At 47.0% G+C, this 18,143-nt stretch overlaps 1 protein-coding gene across 1 annotated transcript in view; it reads right to left on the minus strand.

Annotated features, from left to right (window-relative positions):
• The window catches only part of LOC142255913 (mannan-binding lectin serine protease 2-like), a 66,405-nt gene that overhangs the window by 41,358 nt on the left and 6,904 nt on the right, over positions 1-18,143 (minus strand). Inside the window, exons 4-5 of the mRNA XM_075327359.1 lie at positions 17,303-17,434; positions 3,891-4,084 (exon numbers count right to left, since the gene is read on the minus strand). Of these exons, the coding sequence (XP_075183474.1) occupies positions 3,891-4,084; positions 17,303-17,434 (326 nt within the window). The remainder of the gene's footprint in view (positions 1-3,890; positions 4,085-17,302; positions 17,435-18,143) is intronic.

Here is an 18,143-nt window from a genome sequence, read left to right on the forward strand (position 1 = left end):
TGCAGTGATTCTTTTCTGAAAAAATGAATCCCAGATGAACACAGCTTCATAGTTTTGCACTGGTGCGAGTGAAATCCGATGTTTTATCGGATTGCACTCATCCGTGCAAAACGCAAATGGAACCGAGGCCTAAAAGCAACGCTCCAGGGGTGAAACACCCCCACCCCACCCCACCCCCCGAAACACTAAAGTGAAGCTTTAAGCCTCTACTGTTATCATTGTTTGCATTGACCTAAAGAACTATGATCTCCGACCATAGAAAGTGATAGCCAGGAAGCCAATAGAAAGGCGCACATACTCGAGTCAGCAGCGATTTCAGGTATAGACCGGTATGTGGAAAACAATGAGGAGTCCAACATCTACAGGCACAAAAGCTTCTCTTTCACCCTTCTACTCAAGAATCCAGAGGAGCAGCCAGCGAGACTTTGTGTTTACCGGTTAATAAAGATCAGTTTCACTGATGAACCTGTTGCGCTGCTTCAATTCCAGATTTATTATGGCGATCATACAGAATAAATGTAAGACAGAAAAATGCTGGGAAGAAAAAGTTGGAAGGTGCGCCGACTGGAGAACTTTCAAATATGGAATAGATACTCGCCGATTACCGTTTCTCCTTCAGGGTATTTTTTTCCAAGTGGAATTCTTGAGAAGTTCTGCGGAGTCTCAAAGGCAAAAAGAAGCAATGTGGTTCATCCATTCAAAGTAAAAGAAAATTCCACTACTGATTTTTTTTTTTTTTTTATAGGTTAATGCTGCTTTTGCCATTTTGAATATAACACCAACACCACAATATCAACAATTGCTTGCTACATAAAATAACACCAATCTTACAGCCAAAACAAGCAATATACACCGTATAAACTTCAAATTGCTTTATTAACAATAGCTATAGGTAAAATGAATCAAATGGAACCACCCAGATGACGGATGGAATGATACACATGGGGGACACGGCACTAGTGGTGAAAAATACACACCAACACATACCAGCAGGATAGTAAGACAGATAATTATTAAATATGTGCTTAGCAGTAAGAGTCACAGTCAGTCTATTACAAGATATATAAATAAAAAGTTATTATGTATAAGGACAGTGAGGTTAAGATTGCAAGGCACAATTCATATTACCAAAGAGTAAAAAATCCAAGAAGGTATCAGTGCAGCAGCCCCCACGAACACTGACACGCGTTTCGCAGCTACCGTGCTTCGTCCAGGAGTGATGTATACTGAGTCCCAGGGCTCCTTTTATAAAGGGAACTGCATCCAATAATGTGCTTAGGGAAAATCCGGTGTGCATATAAACAGCACTGAACAAACGTGTCATTTCCTGCTTGTGGCCCGCCCGGTTTCCATAGTGCAAATGGCCAGCCGGATTGTTTACATTTGCACTATGGAAACCGGGCGGGCCACAAGCAGGAAATGACACGTTTGTTCAGTGCTGTTTATATGCACACCAGATTTTCATTAAGCACATTATTGGATGCAGTTCCCTTTATAAAGGAGCTCTGGGACTCTGTATACATCACTCCTGGACGAAGCACGGTAGCTGCGAAACGCGCGTCAGTGTTCGTGGGTGCTGCTGCACTGATACCTTCTTGGATTTTGTACTCTTTGGTAATATGAATTGTGCCTTGCAATCTTAACCTCACTGTCCTTAACTTTTTATTTATATATCTTGTAATAGACTGACTGTGACTCTTACTGCTAAGCACATATTTAATAATTATCTGTCTTACTATCCTGCTGGTATGTGTTGGTGTGTATTTTTCACCACTAGTGCCATGTCCCCCATGTGTATCATTCCATCCATCATCTGGGTGGTTTCATTTGATTCATTTTACCTAAATCTATTGTTAATAAAGCAATTTGAAGTTTATACTGTGTATATTGCTTGTTTTGGCTGTAAGATTGGTGTCATTTTGAAGAGTTATCAGGCGTGGAGGAAACCATTTCCCCTTTGTGCACGAGGAGATGTGGCGTCTTCTAAACTCGTCAGGATGACGATGGCCACTGCAGTGCTAAGTGAAAAGAGGAGAGACAGCTCTGTTCATGGCAGATAGATACCTTTTGGTTATGGTTTCCACACATTTCAGTCACTGGGGGCTACCCCCCCAGGAGTTGGAAAAAATGGCCGCCAGAGGAAAGAGTCCCCTAACTCGTTGTGATTGCATATGGCGCAAAAAAAAACAGCATCGACCTCAACATTTTACTAAAGATTTAATGGTTTTCAACGAAACATTGAACCGTCAATAATCAATTACATAAACAATGGCTTTGATTGTTTAGTCATTTTTATTAGAACTGCTGACACTATCTTTTTGTTGAGATAGTTTTCATAGAGAAAAAGGGAGAGTGTATATTTGTATTCAATCATTTAAGCGCTATTATTGCTTGAGCAATCATGTCCCCAGTACAATCCCATAATCAAATCAAACTCCTATTTGTACTTTTTCAATAATGTGTAGAAAACACACAATGGAGTAGTTTCAATGCAAACATTTATTAAACAAAACCTTATTAAAAAGGGAAAAGACACACAACCGTGTGTCTCCCTGTTCTGTAACAATATAATGCAGACAAAAAGGTCGCTGCCTGCCGCCGGTGTGGGTGTCTCTTTGACTTCTGGATCGCGCTGCACACGGGCGCACAGAGGGTGGTCTGAGGGCGGATGACCAGGACTCATATTGGATTTAAGGGGGAATGTGACTGGATATACACAGCGTGTGGTGGCCCTTGAGAAAGGCAACCGAAACGCGCGTCGGGCGTGGACCCAGGATTAACACCCACCTTTCTGAACCCATTGGGTATGTACCTGTCTGAATACTTTCCCTGATTGCTTTACGTGATGGACATAGTAGTATGTTATAATCAAAAATTTCTGGGTAACAGATGGAATACAATGCAGTAATTTTAGGCCACTCCAAAATAGCATAAATGAAGAGAGAAAAAGGAGTATTAAGAGGCCAACCATAATATCAATAAATATCAAGACCATTGCCTTGTGATATCAAAATGAACACATTTCTTTCACATAAATTCAGACAGATGGTAAAATTACATATAATAGAAAAAGGACATAATAGCAGGAAAAAATGGTCCCAGATGTACACATCGCCCCCCCGAAGAAGCAACGCAGCGAAACGCGTTGGGGCTTCTCCCACTGTTGATTGGACCTCTGCCCCGATACTGACCTAGCACTTTGCACTTTACTATAATGGGTAAGCAGCTCTGTCTTATTTGAGTATATTCTATGAGGAAACTGTTCCTCTTACTTTAATGTTAGGGTGCTGCTTACCCATTTTGTTTATATTGCTATCTGGGCAGGTCTCCTCCCTTTTGGGAATTTTTTTCTGGGACCATTTTTTCCTGCTATTCTGTCCTTTTTCTATTATATGTAATTTTACCATCTGTCTGAATTTATGTGAAATAAATGTGTTCATTTTGATATCACAAGGCAATGGTCTTGATATTTATTGATATTATGGTTGGCCTCTTAATACTCCTTTTTCTCTCTTCATTTATAGTAGTATGTTAGCATGCAGAGGGATTAATTTAATCTTTGATGCTCTGGACTCAGACTGCTGGGAATTTAATGTTTCCTTTTACACCCTGAGGGAATGTATCGGGATACTTAATCCGGTATTATTTGTAATAAACACTATTCCCGTAATCTAAAGTGTAATGTATAATTATTGTTGATCCTGGTCCCCACATAGTGAGGTTACCTTCTTTTTGTCTGCTTTATATTGTTACTATCTTTCTTGGTAGAAATTTTTCTGATTTTTAGGTTTGTTTTTTTTAACCATATAAATTAAAAAACTGATTAGAATGCAAAAAAATGATTGGGAGTTTAGTTCTTTCCTTCTATTATGAGGTAAACTACTTCTTACCTGTAGACGATCATAAGGACATCTAACATCTGGATGCGACTCTACATCGAAGTGCAGAAACCTCAGGAGGATGGAGAATCCCTCTTCAGCCTGAATCCGATATCTGCAGTTGGTCAGTTTAGGGTAAATCTCAGGAAACTCTGGACTTACAATCTCTCCTGAGTTCGTGGTGTAGATCACGTCATCACACTTTACTAAAATAAAGACATTTTTATTGCTGAGACTTTACATCGAGACTCAAATTTTTAGTAATAACTATAAGTTGAGTAAACACAAGAATACATCTCCCCTCCCGAATGCAAATTAATTCTCGAAAGGTGTTTTACATAAACAATCTTAAGTCAATCAAAGGGGTCTTTGTAAGAATATGGAAGTCTCAAGTGCAGTCAGCTACCTGTGCAAGATTATCTTGTTAGAAACATCATGGATTAGATATTATGACGAAAAACGTTTTTGCCAGCCTTGTTGATTGTGACTGCCTTATACCTTATCTGTCAACTGAGACTGCTAGAGACCCCGAGATAAAGCTTTGGAACTCCAAAAATACAGCTTTTTAGCCTCATCCTGAATTGAGTGGAGGTGCTCAAGTGCGGCTTACGCTTCATCAATGTCTAAAAGTTCAGATCAGGTGAATAAGGGGGCCATGTCATTATTTTTTCATCTTTTAGACCTTTACTGGCCAGCCACGCTGTGGAGTAGTTGGATGCATGTGATGGAGCGTTGTCCTGCATGAAAATCATGTTTTTCTTGAACGATACCGACTTCTTCCTGTACCACTGCTTGAAGAAGTTGTCTTCCAGAAACTGGCAGTAGGTCTGGGAGTTGAGCTTCACTCCATCCTCAACCCGAAAAGGTCCCACAAGTTGATCTTTGCTGATCCCAGCCCATACCAGTCCCCCACCTCCACCTTGCTGGTGTCTGAGTCGGAGTGGAGCACTCTTTACTGATCCAGCCTCTGGCCCATCCATCTGCCCATCAAGAGTCACTCTCATTTCATCAGTTCATAAAACCTTTGAAAAATCAGTCTTCAGATATTTCTTGGCCCAGTCTTGACGTTTTATCTTATGTTTCTTGTGCAGAGGTGGTGGTTTTTCAGCCTTCCTTACCTTGGCCATGTCCCTGAGTATGGCACACCTTGTGCTTTTTGATACTCCAGTAACGTTGCAGCTCTGAAATATGGCCAAACTGGGGGGCAAATGGCATCTTGGCAGCTTCACGCTTGATTTTCCTCAATTCATAGGCAGTTATTTTGCACCTTTTTTGCCAAACACACTTCTTGCGACCCTGTTGACTATTTGCCATGAAACGCTTGATTGTTCGGTGATCACGCTTCAAACATTTGGCAATTGCAACACTGCTGCATCCCTCTGCAAGACATTTCACAATTTTGGACTTTTCAGTGCCCGTCAAATCTTTCTTCTGACCCATTTTGCCAAAGGAAATGAAGTTGCCTAATAATTAAGCACACCTTATATAGGGTGTTGATGTCATTACACGACACCCCTCCTCATTACAGAGATGCACAGCACCTGATTTACTTAATTGGTAGATGTCTCTCAGCCTATACAGCTTGGAGTAGGACGACATGTATAAAAGGCATCATGTGATCAAAATACTCATTTGCCTAATAATTCTGCACACAGTGTAGGCTGGAACTGTTCGGCAGGGATTAGAAATATGCACTCAGAACTGCTCGTGGTTCTGGGTACATATTGCACTTGACCGGTTCACTTTAAATCTTATATGACTTCTTCTTCCAACGCTTTTGATCACAAGCACTTGGTGACTATAATTGTGCTAAATTTGAGATTTCCGCAACTTGATCTAATATTTTTACATTGTTTTTCACATGTAAACTGTGGCTTATATGTCATCTTAAGCAGAAAATATATTTTTGGACAATTCTTTTTTAAAATTTGTTTTTCACAAAGTTACATGTTAGTAGTCATGACTGTTAACAGCACATGACAACGGCAGTCAGGTTGTCTGCTTTCTGGAAATATTTAGGGGGCAGCGGCACACTTACTTTTCAAGTGATTTTTTTTTTTTATGCATATAAACATAGGTCTAAGTAATGTATAAAAATTCGACACATATTGTACCTTTTTGTCAAGGTAGAGATTTTTGGGTAAAGATAGCTAATGGTATCTTCATACAGGGTATCCAGACACGGTGCCGTATTAGCTGTATATCAGTGCCGATATTAATGAATCAGACAATGACCACACAGACATGTTCTCTTTTTGAGACCGCGTCACCCACTGAACTCGTATAATCTATAGCCCAGATTTTAGTATTACATTTCAACCTTCAGACATGTACACAAAGTATCAATCTGTTTTCTCTCACACATTGAAACTGCATAGGGAGGGTTGGGGAGTGTAGGTACCCACATTTCAGCCCATAGATGGCACATTCCTTCTTTGTGTGGAACTACTGATAAGCACAAATACTTTCTTTGTTCATTGTTAGTACATCTTTTCACTCATCCTTGGTAACCCTTTCATGACTATACAGCTTAGAATTATATTATGGGTCTATGCGATGGCTACATAGACAGACAGATAATTATGCTACTACATCTATATTTTGATTATTTACATACACAGATATTCTTATTACATTTAAACAAACAAGCTATAGCTTAGGCCACCTCCACACCTTTATTTTTAGTAAGTGTGGCACATGTAAATTCTGCTTGAGCTGCATTTTAAAACACGAATACCAATTAGTTATCATGCATTCTTATGAAAAATTACAATCTGATGCAAAATTGCATAAAGGTGCATGTGTGAATAAAATGCGGAGTGGCATTATGACCATGAGTGCAAGATGTTTATATTCAAAGAATATTTTGGTATTTTAGGTTTGTTAGGATTTTTTTTATATGCACATCTAAAAAATGTGAACCTTGTCCTGTCTCAGAGAAGCAAAATGTCCAAAAAAAAGCCCATGGCAGCAAAAGGGTTGAATGACTTCATGTCCGTCATTCTCATTATTTCTGTTTTTATGTCTGAGGTTGGACCCACACTATTGTTATAGTATATCTTATACATAAGGGTACTCTCACATGAGCGTGAAAATCGGACGAATGCAATGCGAGAAAATCTCGCATTGCACTCAGACCTATGTTAGTCATTGAGGGAGAGCAGTTTGTCAGCTTTTCTCGCATCCAGATTTTGGATGCGAGAAAAGCGGCAGCATGCTGCGATTTTCTGCTAGGGCCTTATCCCTCGCACCCATTCAAGTGAATAGGTGCGAGAGAAACACCGGACTGCACTCGGATGTTATCCCAATGCAGTGCGATATACGCACAGGCTGACAATGGAGGAGATGGGGGGGATTAACCCCTCCCTCTCCCCCGCAGCGCCCATCCTCAGCTTCACAGCTGTGACCTGATTGCAGGATCGGGTCACTGTCACATGACACTCGGCCCACGCTCGCAGCAGAGCCTGAGCCGGGGGTCATTAGCATATCGCATCCGATGCTGTCACATCGGATGCCATACGCTCGTATGAGTCCAGCCTAACTGTAAAGATGGGAATACTACAACAATGGCAACAAATGACAAGACTTTTTTGGTATAACCAACCATTTAGGATTCCTAACATAAGCTTTATCATATGTATGAATAGTTTGAAGAGTCTCAAGGAGAAGTGTAAAGTATTTTATGCAAAATAAATACCCAAGCTGTAATCACATGCTTTATTATATAGTAGGTTTTTTTTAATAAAAGATGTGATCTTGTGATTGTGAGACGTGCTTTTCACAGACTGGAATGGTTGCCTTTTGAAGTTTTTGAAGTTTTGAAAAGTTCGGCGTCAGTTCTGACACTTTCTTGTTTGAAGGGATTTTACTGCTCTATAAGACAAAAAAATGACAATGTTCAGGGGTGTGAGCCGTACCCCCAACTGTCCCTTAAAAAATAAAAAAATAACTTCCTTTCTGCACCCAAACTGCCGTATGTTGATTCTCATTTATGTCTATTCATTAACATATAACTAATAAAGTAGTGGAACCTTGGTTTACAAGAACAATCCGTTCTGGGAGTGTGCTCGTAAATCAAGTTACTCGTCTAGCAAAGCAAAATGTCCCGTAGGAAATATTGGAAGCTCAGACCATTCGTTCCACAACTTGTGCAATGTCCCATCCTGGTCCCCTATTGCACTATTTCACACACGCACAAACACACACACATATTATGCTCCCCTTAGCCTCCCTCGGTGGCCTCCTGGTTCTTGTAGTCCGCAGGTATGTGTATCCGGTAACCATCGGGACGATACAGGAGCTTCTGCCATCAGCGTCAAGGTCATACGCAGGAGCCGCTTGCCTCTGACTGGCCTTTGAGAAGCGCTGACAGCGGAAGTTCCTCCATTGTCGCAACGGTTACCCAATACACATCCTGTACCTGCGGACTACAAGAACCAGTAGGCCACCGAGGGAAAAGAGGGTAAGGTGAGAATAATATGTGTTTGTTTGTACTCAAAGAGCGGGTCAGAGCTCGGCGAAAGTACGGAACCGGAAGTGTGTGCGGTGAGTATTTGCTCGTACAGCAAAGATTGCTCGTAAACCGAGTTACAAATTTACAGCAAGCTTTGCTCGTATAGCGAAATACTCGTACACCAAGTTACTCGTAAACTGAGGTTCCACTGTATAGTGATTAGTCAAGCGCAGTCAGCAATCTATAACTAATCATCTATTAGGGGAAGTCTTTCTGAAGACTATACATTCTCTAAGATTGTAATAAGGCACATTGAAGAAAAAAAAGGAATTTCCTTCTGAGATAGATAGTAGATAGATAAATAGATAGAGGACAGATCAATCAACAATCGACACGCTGCAGTTCGCCCGAGCGATAGTGTGTTCACATTACCGGCCGTGGGAAATGACCTGTGGTTACCTCTCTGCAGGCTCATTACGAAGCTGCATTCAGTAGTGTGTCAGTCGCGGCTGGATGCAAGCGTCCTGGGACCTCGGTGGATTACGCCGGAGCTGTGTGTTGGGGGGGTTAATAAAGGGGTGAAAGAGGGGCTTTTTTGTGTTTTATTTAAAATAAAGGATTTTTCGGTGTGTGTTTATTCACGTTACTTACAGGTTAATCATGTCAGCTGTCTTATGGACGCTGCCATGACCAAGCCTGGACTTAGTGGCGGCGATCCGCTGCCATTAACTCGTTATTACCCCGAATTGCCACCGCATCACGGCAATCGGGAAGAGCCGGGACTGCCGCATAATGGATGCGACAGTCCTGGGGCAGCTGCGGGCTGATATTCTCGGCTGCGGGAGGGGGGGGCACTAACCCTGGCCCTTGCCCTCCCCAGCCTGAGAATACCGGGCCACCGCTGTGTGTTTACCTTGGCTGAACAGTAAAAATACAGCGGAGCACACACTTTTTTTTTTTTTTTGTGTAATATGTCTGTTTGATTTCTATGTGCATTCTATATGTCTGTGTGTGAGTGTGATATGTGTTTGTTCTATGTCTGTTTCTGTGATGTGTGTGATTACTCTGCTCCGCTTCCTCTTCCTGTCATAATGACATCACTTCCCTGCAAACCGCAGGCAGCGATGAACATTATATCCTGAAACCGCGATATACCGCAGGAAAACTCAATGACCCACACAGAATTTGCTACCTGCGTTATTCCCTGCGGGATTTTACGATAACATTGCAGTCAATGGCGTGCAATGCCGCAGCGACGTGCGGAAAAGAATTTACATGCAATTGTTTTTGCTGCGGGAATCCCACAGCAAAACATGCAGCTGTCAAAATCCGCATAGTGCGCACAGCATTTTTTTTTCCCATAGGTTTTGCTGGTGAATCACTGCAGAGATGTTAAGAAGGGCAATGAGCCCCATAGGGGTGAATGGACCCCATGACGATCGGGAGGGTGCAAGGTTAGGAAAGGGTTAATGGGGTTTGCATGGGATGGGGGATGTGTGGGAGGACAGGATTGGTAGAAAGGAGCTGTAAGGGGATTGGGGGGGAGCAAGGATGGGGTGGGGTGTTGTGAGAGGTATAAGAGAGGGGGGTGTACTGATCACCTCCCCTTTCGTCGTTTGATCTGTGTCCCAGGACGTACTGCTGCCTCCTGCCATGGCTGCCCTTGCTGAACTGCTGGAGATGGTGCGGGGGGCCTCCGAGGTATTAGGCGTGGATGCCCTGAGGCAGCAGCTGGCAGCGGTCTGTGGGGCTGGAGCGGCGCCGCCTGCTGTTCCAGCGCCCGGGCCGACGCTACGTGCTCGGCGGGCGCGACCGCCGGAGCGCTACTCCCCCAGTGGGAGGGGGAGAATACGATCAAGGAGCCCCTGCGGGGACCCTCCGGAGCAGCGGCGGAGCCCTTCCACTCACCTAGGGGAGCAGCCGGCCACCGGGAGGAATCCGCGTCGGAGATCCCGTGGGTCGGGGGTGGGCGGAGCCTCGGCGAGGCCCACTTCCGGTCCGCGGCCTGCGCAGCATCGGACCGACGCAGGGATGACAGCAGCCCCCAGTGATGTGCCGGCTGGGGGTGGCGCTCGGCGTGCCGGATTGCCGGAGGAGACTCCCTGCAGGCCGCAGGGGAGAGCTACAGGACGGAGGACGGGAGCGGATGCGCGCGGCGAGGGCAGGAGATCGGAGGAGGGGTATGGTGGCCCGCAGGCACGGAGGAGATCGGTAGTCACGGTCCCCCCCGGCGAGGAGCGTGTTGGGGGAGGGTCCCGGCGAGGAGCAAGCTCGGCACGGCCTTCCTGCAGTCGGCAGGGAGAGAGCCCTCTGAGGACGGCAGGAGAAGTGGCGGCGCAGCAGGATGGCACGACTACAGCGAGGAAAGACGGCGGCAGGGCGCCACGGCGGGAAAAACGGAAGAGGTCAAGCAGGAGTCGCCCGGACGAGCAGGGTGCGGTGACCGTGGGGGTCGACGGCCGCCAGGTGCGGGCGGTCCCCTCGCTGGTCCCCCCTGAGGATTTCGGCAGCGCATCTGACTCCAGCGAGGAAGAAAGAGCAGCGGCAGGTCGGACGGAGCGGCAGCAGGAAGATCGTGGCACGGCTGTTCCGGGGTCGGCGCAACGGCAGCCTGGTGAGCAGACAACAGAAATGTTTCATGCTGTGGGTAGTGCGAGCGGGGGCGGGGGTTCCGTCGCGGGACGCGTTGCGCTGGGGGCGAGTGCGGTCGGGCAGTCTGGTTTACCGGGTCCGGAGTTTTGGGGGCAGCTTATGGGGGTGTTGCAGGGGTTGTCTGCGGAACGGGTTAGTCGGACTGGGCCTGGGGCTCCGGTGGGGGCGTGGGTGGGCCCCACGGAGGTGGTGCGGACAGATGCGCCGGTGCGCGAGGTTGCGGCGGGGGACCCTACCTCGGCGGCAGGTACGGGACAGGAGGCGGGTGGGGCGGCTTCCGGGGGCGCAAGTAAGGAGGCGGAAAAGGAGAAAGAAAAGGAGGATGAGGTTGTGCGCTTGGATGATAGGGCGAGGAGTGAAATTTATGTGTGTTTTGAAGGTCAGTTAGGGGTTCATTTGAAAAAGGAGGTGAGGGAAAAGATTTGGAAAGGGGAGTATGTGGAAATTTTTTCCCTGCTTCCCTTGGAAAAGTTTAATTTGGATAAGGTAAAGCCCAGTGATACAAAAAAGGAGAAGGAGGATGAGGAAAAATGGAGGTATCGGTTGATTCCAAGGACGTTTACTAACTGGCTACAGGCCTTTGCGATCTTAGCCAGCGTGATCGGGGAAAAGGAGCCGGAGCATTGTTCCGCCCTATTTGGATATATGGATGCGATAGGGGAAGCGTATAGAGTATACGGCGGTTTAGGGTGGTTGAGATATGATGAGCAGTTCCGGCAACGGAAGGCTCTGCGGCCGGGAGTCCAGTGGGGCCACAAGGATATTTCTTTGTGGATGCGGTTAATGACGGCGCCGGTTCAGCCCTTTCGAGGGGGTGCCGGGAGCCCGGGTGCGAGCGGCGGGTCCTCGGCTGGACAGAAAAAGGGAGCTTGTTGGCAGTATAACGAGGGACAGTGTAAGTTCGGGGCCTCTTGTCGGTTTAAACACGAGTGTTCCGGATGTGGAGGGTCCCACCCTCTGGCCAGGTGCTTCAAGAAAGGGAAAGGAAAGGCGGGGGATGGATCTGGAAAAAGGGAGGACGCCAGTGAGGGTCGAGGCGATGCTTCCCTATTTAAGTAGATACCCGGATGTTCGGGCGGCGGAGTTGTTGGAACGGGGTTTTACGGAGGGCTTTCGGATTCCGTTTGAATCTGAGGCGCCGGTGTTTCGCCCGGGAAACCTGAGGTCCGCAAAATAACATCCGGCGGTGGTGAAGGAAAAGCTGCAGAAGGAGGTGGAGTTGGGAAGGATGGCGGGCCCATTCCAGGACCCGCCATTCTCCAATTTACGAATTTCCCCCCTTGGGGTGGTTCCTAAGAAGGAGCCGAACAAATTTCGGCTCATTCATCATTTATCTTATCCGGCGGGATTGTCGGTGAATGATGGGATATCACCGGAATTGTCGGCGGTATGTTATGTATCGTTCGATAGGGCCTTGGAGCTGGTAAGGGTAGCGGGGCGGGGGGCCCTGATGGCAAAGGCGGATGTGGAAGCAGCTTTTCGTTTACTCCCGGTGCATCCAGAGAGCTTTCATCTCTTGGGGTGTATGTGGGATGGTGAATACTATGTGGATCGTTGTTTGCCGATGGGCTGTTCCATTTCGTGTGCTTATTTTGAGGCATTCAGTACGTTTGTGGAATGGGTAGTCAAGGAGGTGGCAGGAGTCCATTCGGTGATTCACTATTTGGATGACTTCTTTTGCGTGGGTCCGGCGGGCTCTTCGGTTTGCTCCTTGTTGTTGTTTACGTTAGAGCGGATCGCGCGGAGCCTGGGTATTCCGTTGGCTAAAGACAAAACAGAAGGGCCGGTCACGGTTTTATGTTTCTTAGGTATCGAAATTGATACACTGGCAATGGAATGCCGGTTGCCGGAGGGGAAGCTGTTGGATTTGAAGGCGTCGGTGCGGTTTTTGTCTCAGGCCAAGAAGGTGCGGTTGCGCGAGTTGCAGTCAGTGCTCGGAAAATTGAATTTCGCTTGTCGCATTATGCCGATGGGGCGGATATTTAATAGGAGACTGGTCGGCGCAACCGCGGGGGTAAAAGCTCCAAATCACTTTGTCCGAGTGACAAAAATGATGAAAGGGGATTTGTTGGTGTGGGAGGAGTTCTTGGACCGGTACAACGGTCGGACCCTTTGGATGAGCGAGGCAGTGTCCAATAGCCAGCTGGAATTGTACACTGATGCTGCTGGGGCGACGGGTTTTGGAGCAATTTTTCAAACACGCTGGTGCGTGGGAAAGTGGCCGCAGCGTTGGGTGGAAGCAGGTTTGGTGAGGAATTTGGCGCTGTTGGAATTGTTTCCCATTATTGTGGCGGTGGAGTTGTGGGGCCCTGTTTTTGCTGGAAGAAGGGTTTGCATGCATTGTGACAACATGGCGGTGGTGCATTCCATCAACGCACTGTCGGCAAAATCCCCGCCGGTTGTGGGGTATTTAAGGCATCTCGTGTTGCGTTGCTTGGAGTTAAACATTTGCGTGGTGGCTCGGCATGTGCCTGGGATTCACAACGAGGTGGCTGATGCGCTATCACGGTTTCAGTTTTGCAGGTTCAGGAAGCTGGTGCCGGAAGCGGACGCGGAGGGAGAACCTTGCCCGAACTGGCTGTGGGACCTGGCATCGGTATAGCATTTGAGGGTATTCGGAGATCGGTGTCTGAGGCTACTTGGTGCCGATATCAGGCGGTGTGGAAGGAATGGGCAGAGTTGGAAAGTAGGGAGTTCATGGAGTCAGGTTACAAGGGTCGAGTATTGGGGGTACTGATGTTAATAAGTGGGGATTTTTCGGAAGGCAGGTCGGTTTCGGTGATTGGTTGCAAGTTGGCGGCGTTGGCCTTTTTGTTCCAGATGCAAGGGGTTCGGGACGCAACTAAGGATTTTCTGGTGCGACAGGCAATGAAGGGTTTTCGGAAAGGGGCTCAGTCGCGTGACTCTAGGCGGCCGGTGTCATTGCCATTGTTGGTGCGTTTAGTGGGGTGTTTAGGGGAGTTATGTTCGTCTCCTTATGAGCGGGTGTTGTTTTCGGTAGCTTTTGTACTGGCGTTTTTTGGGGCCTTTCGTATTGGCGAATTGGTCAGCCCGACTAAGCAAGCGATGGGTGGTTTGCTGTTGGGTGATGTAATGCTGGGGGAGGATAGAGTGGAATGTCGGCTTCGCTTTTCTAAGACGGATCAGAGGGGCCGGGGGCGCTTAGTAGTGTTGTTCGCTTTATCGGGGCACCAGTTGTGCCCAGTGTTACATGTGTCAGAGTTTTTAAAAGTGCGCGGCGGTTACCCTGGTGTTTTTCTTAGACATGCGGACGGATTGGCTTTGTCGCGGTATCAATTCAATGCGGTGCTGAAGATGGCTCTAGCAAGGGTGGGGGAGGAGCCACGTGAGTACGGGTCTCACTCTTTCCGGATTGGGGCGGCAACGGAGGCCGCCAGGTGGGGTTTGAGTGAGGACTGTATCCGGCGGATTGGGAGGTGGGAGTCTTCCAGGTTCCGTTTGTACATTAGGCCTCACTTGGTCAGGTGATGGTCAGGGGTGGGGGACTCAAGGTTGGTGTTTGATGCCGGTTTTGTGGGGCAATTTCTTGTTCTGTTGCTGTTTTTATTCGTGGTCTTTGTATTTTAGGTCCTTGTCTTGTGTGGATCCTCGGGCACTCCTATGTGTATTGGGGAGCGTTACGGCGGATGTGCGACGTGACGGTCGGCAGCTTGGAGTGTCGGTGTCGGAAGCTCGAGTAAAGTGGCTCGGTATTCGGGGCATGACCTGGGGTAGAGTGCGCCCTGAGGTGGCTTATTATAGCCGGATGGATCGGGTCCCTGATGTGTTAATTTTGCATGTGGGGGGGAACGATTTGGGAGTGAGGTCGGCGAGGGAATTGAAAAGGGATATTAAGCTGGACCTGTTGCATTTGTGGAGGGCGTTCCCGGGCATAGTTATCGTTTGGGCAGACATTATAGCTCGGGCGCAGTGGCGTTTTGGGAGGTCGGTAGACCGTATTAATAGGGCCCGGAGCAAGCTGAACCGGGCTATTGGCAGGTTTGTGGCGAGAAATGGGGGGTTGGTGGTGCGGCATAGAGAATTGGAGGAGTCCACGGAGCAGTATCTGAGGAGAGATGGGGTTCATCTGACTGATGTGGGTCTGGATTTATGGATGTTGGGTTTGAGGGATGGCCTAGAGCAAGCACTGGGGGTGTGGGGGGCTCGGGCCAAGTAAGGGTGTCACTTGGCCGGCCTGTGGCGGGGTGATAGGTCCGTCTGAGAGGTTGGGAGTACCGACAGTCGGTTGTTTGGTACGAAGTCGCTCAAGGGGAGTGGCTTCGGAGTGGATGGGAACTTGTGGGCGGAGGTCCCGCAGGTTCTGGGTAGGGGTAATTAACGATGGAACGTTGTTACCCCTCACCTTGGGCCGGGTGATCACGGCCGAGGTGGTCCTCTGGGCCGGTTTGGAGGTTACGGCCGGGGGGTTAGGAATGATGGTTTGCCTCTCGGACGGATCTATCGGTGTTTCTGGATATACGGGTATATATGTATAAGGTTAAGTTGAACAATTGAGTGGCATGTTGGGCCACGAGTTTTGGTATACATATATACGGTAAAATAAAACTGTGGCCATTCCTGCAATAAAGTCGTGGTTCTCGTATTTATTTAAGGAGATATAGTACGGGGAGGTGTTTCTGCAGGATAACCTGCTTATCCCTTATAGATGCGTCATGAACATTTCCTGCAGCGAAACATGCAGCAAATCCGCAGGAAATCCGCAGGAAAAAACAGCAAGTGCGCACAGGGCCTAAAACTACGTGTATCCCAACTTCTGTCAGGGTATTGTGCCTCTTTTGACATTGTTAGGCCTATAGAAAGTGCTTTTACATTCTTTCTAATGGCCGGTTTACAGGAGACAGTATCAGCCCACTAAGGCATACCGATCGACTCTATTCTGATTGACTGCTGATCATTTTACATCTGTTGAAAGAAACATTATGGTTCCAGAATGAGCACGAATACAATAATTCTGTTTCCGTTCAGCATGTATGTTCTTGGCAGCGATTACATGTGACGACGTGCTGCAGACAAGGACGATTTTCATGTCTGTATCTATGTTCCTATCAGCTGATGAACAAGCGTTTTACTCTTCATATTTATACAGATTGAAGAGCGGGACCAAATGTTCCTACGAATGCTCATTCACCTATTATTGGCCATGAAAATGGAGTTTAATGTGGATTTCATAGGTGACTTGGAGGGGTAAAAATATAACAGTAAAAAAAACAAGTGATACCTCATGGCAGCCTCCTAGATGGTGCGCAGACTGCTCCATGGTTTGGCGATGTCACCTTCCACCAGCACTATGGTTGCTGTAGACTGTGATTGGATTTCAGTGGTCAGGTAACTTCAGTAGTGTGTCATCAAATCCTTTACTGTGACACACTACTCAAGCTGACCGCTGCAGCCAATCGCAGTCTTGTAGAATGGTGCCATCCTGGCGAGCAGCTTGCGCTGGATCCAGACAGGTGCCGGTAGGTGTAACAGTTATGCCGGCGTCACACGGTACGATATATCAGGTGATATGTCGTCGGGATCATGTCGTTAGTAACGCACATCCGGCATTGTTTGATATATCGTACCGTGTGACACCTCCGAACGACTGTGAACGAGCAAAAATACTCACCTTATCGTTGCTCGTTGACACGTCGTTCATTTTCAAAATGTCGGTCTTCCTTCTGTGCGCCGGTTGTTCATCGTTCCCGAGGCAGCACACGTCGCTCCGTGTGACACCACGGGAACGATGAACTGCAGCTTACCTGCGTCCCGCCGGCAATGCGGAGGAAGGAGGTGGGCGGGATGTTACATCCGCTCATCTCCGCCCCTCCGCTTCTATTGGCCGGCCGCTGTGTGACGTTGCTGTGACACCGAACGTCCCTCCCCTTCAGGAAGAGGATGTTCGCCGCCCACAGCGACGTCGTACGGGAGGTAAGTACGTGTGACGGGGTGTTAACGACTTTGTGCGCCACGGGCAACTAATTGCTCGTGGGGCGGGTACGATCGCTCGATCGTACCGTGTGACGCCGGCATTAATCTGTTTTATACCCCATCACCTAGGTACCGTTTTATTTTGCCCTAACAACCCCTTTAACGATTTATACAAATAATTTCTCTCTTCCATTGGGGCTAAAAGGGAGTTACGGAGAAACAGGAGGCCGTATTGGCACACCTTTTAGATGTTATCAATCTACTCATTGCTTTAAACACCATTTTGAAGATTCAGGGAGTGATTCTCTAATACTAGGATCCAACCTAACATTTTTAATTTCAAATCCATTCTACAATGACATCTTTAGACATTTACCCTCACACTTACCAACACAGGTTTTCTTGTCTGTGTGCAGGTTGAAGCCAGCGCGGCAGCTGCAGTAATATCCTCCGATGTGATTGTGGCAGAAGTGGTCACACATCTCCATGTTGTCGTCGAGTTTTTCACACTCGTCAATATCTATAGAAAGTCAGATACATATTTTTACATATTCCCAATTTTTCATACATTGATTTGTACTTCACTCCCACCTTAAATTACCGTATCTTCATCATTTTCTCCATCTACGGGAAGAAGGTACTGTCAGCACAAATTGCCTTGTGGCATTGCTAAAGTTTGGAGAAGGTTGCTAGACTGATGAGGCAACCATCCAACTTGCTCACCCTTCTGAAAAATTTAGGGGGTCTTCACATTTCCCAAAGCGTAAGTGAAGATTGATATTGACCTAGTCTTAAGATTATTTTTTTTTTGCTTCCACTGTGGCATTTACAAATAATGGCTGTGTTCGCATAAGTCTACAGACGTATAGTGTGCGCTAAAATCGTACTCTAATGTACCATACCTAGAATAAATTTTGACGTATACCTTTTTGTCTTTTTATGGAAAAAAAAATTACAGCCTGTTCTCACATTACCTAATAGCTCAGTGTGTTATTAGGTTGATTCCCGACTGAAAGGTCACTGATTTGAATCATGGAGCTATGAAGAAGATTTCCCAAGAAAAGAGAAACCATCATCCAGCTCATTGATGGCCATCTCTCAGCCAAGAAAATTGCCAAACTGCATCATGTGAGCCCATGACGGGTGGAGGAATACGAAATGAAGTCCGTCCATCCAGTCAAAATCCAAGAGGTGAAGATTCAGGCAAAATATCGGTGTCAATAAGTCGG

Source organism: Anomaloglossus baeobatrachus, chromosome 11 (assembly GCF_048569485.1).
Source record: "Anomaloglossus baeobatrachus isolate aAnoBae1 chromosome 11, aAnoBae1.hap1, whole genome shotgun sequence".
Taxonomy (NCBI): Eukaryota; Metazoa; Chordata; class Amphibia; order Anura; family Aromobatidae; genus Anomaloglossus; species Anomaloglossus baeobatrachus.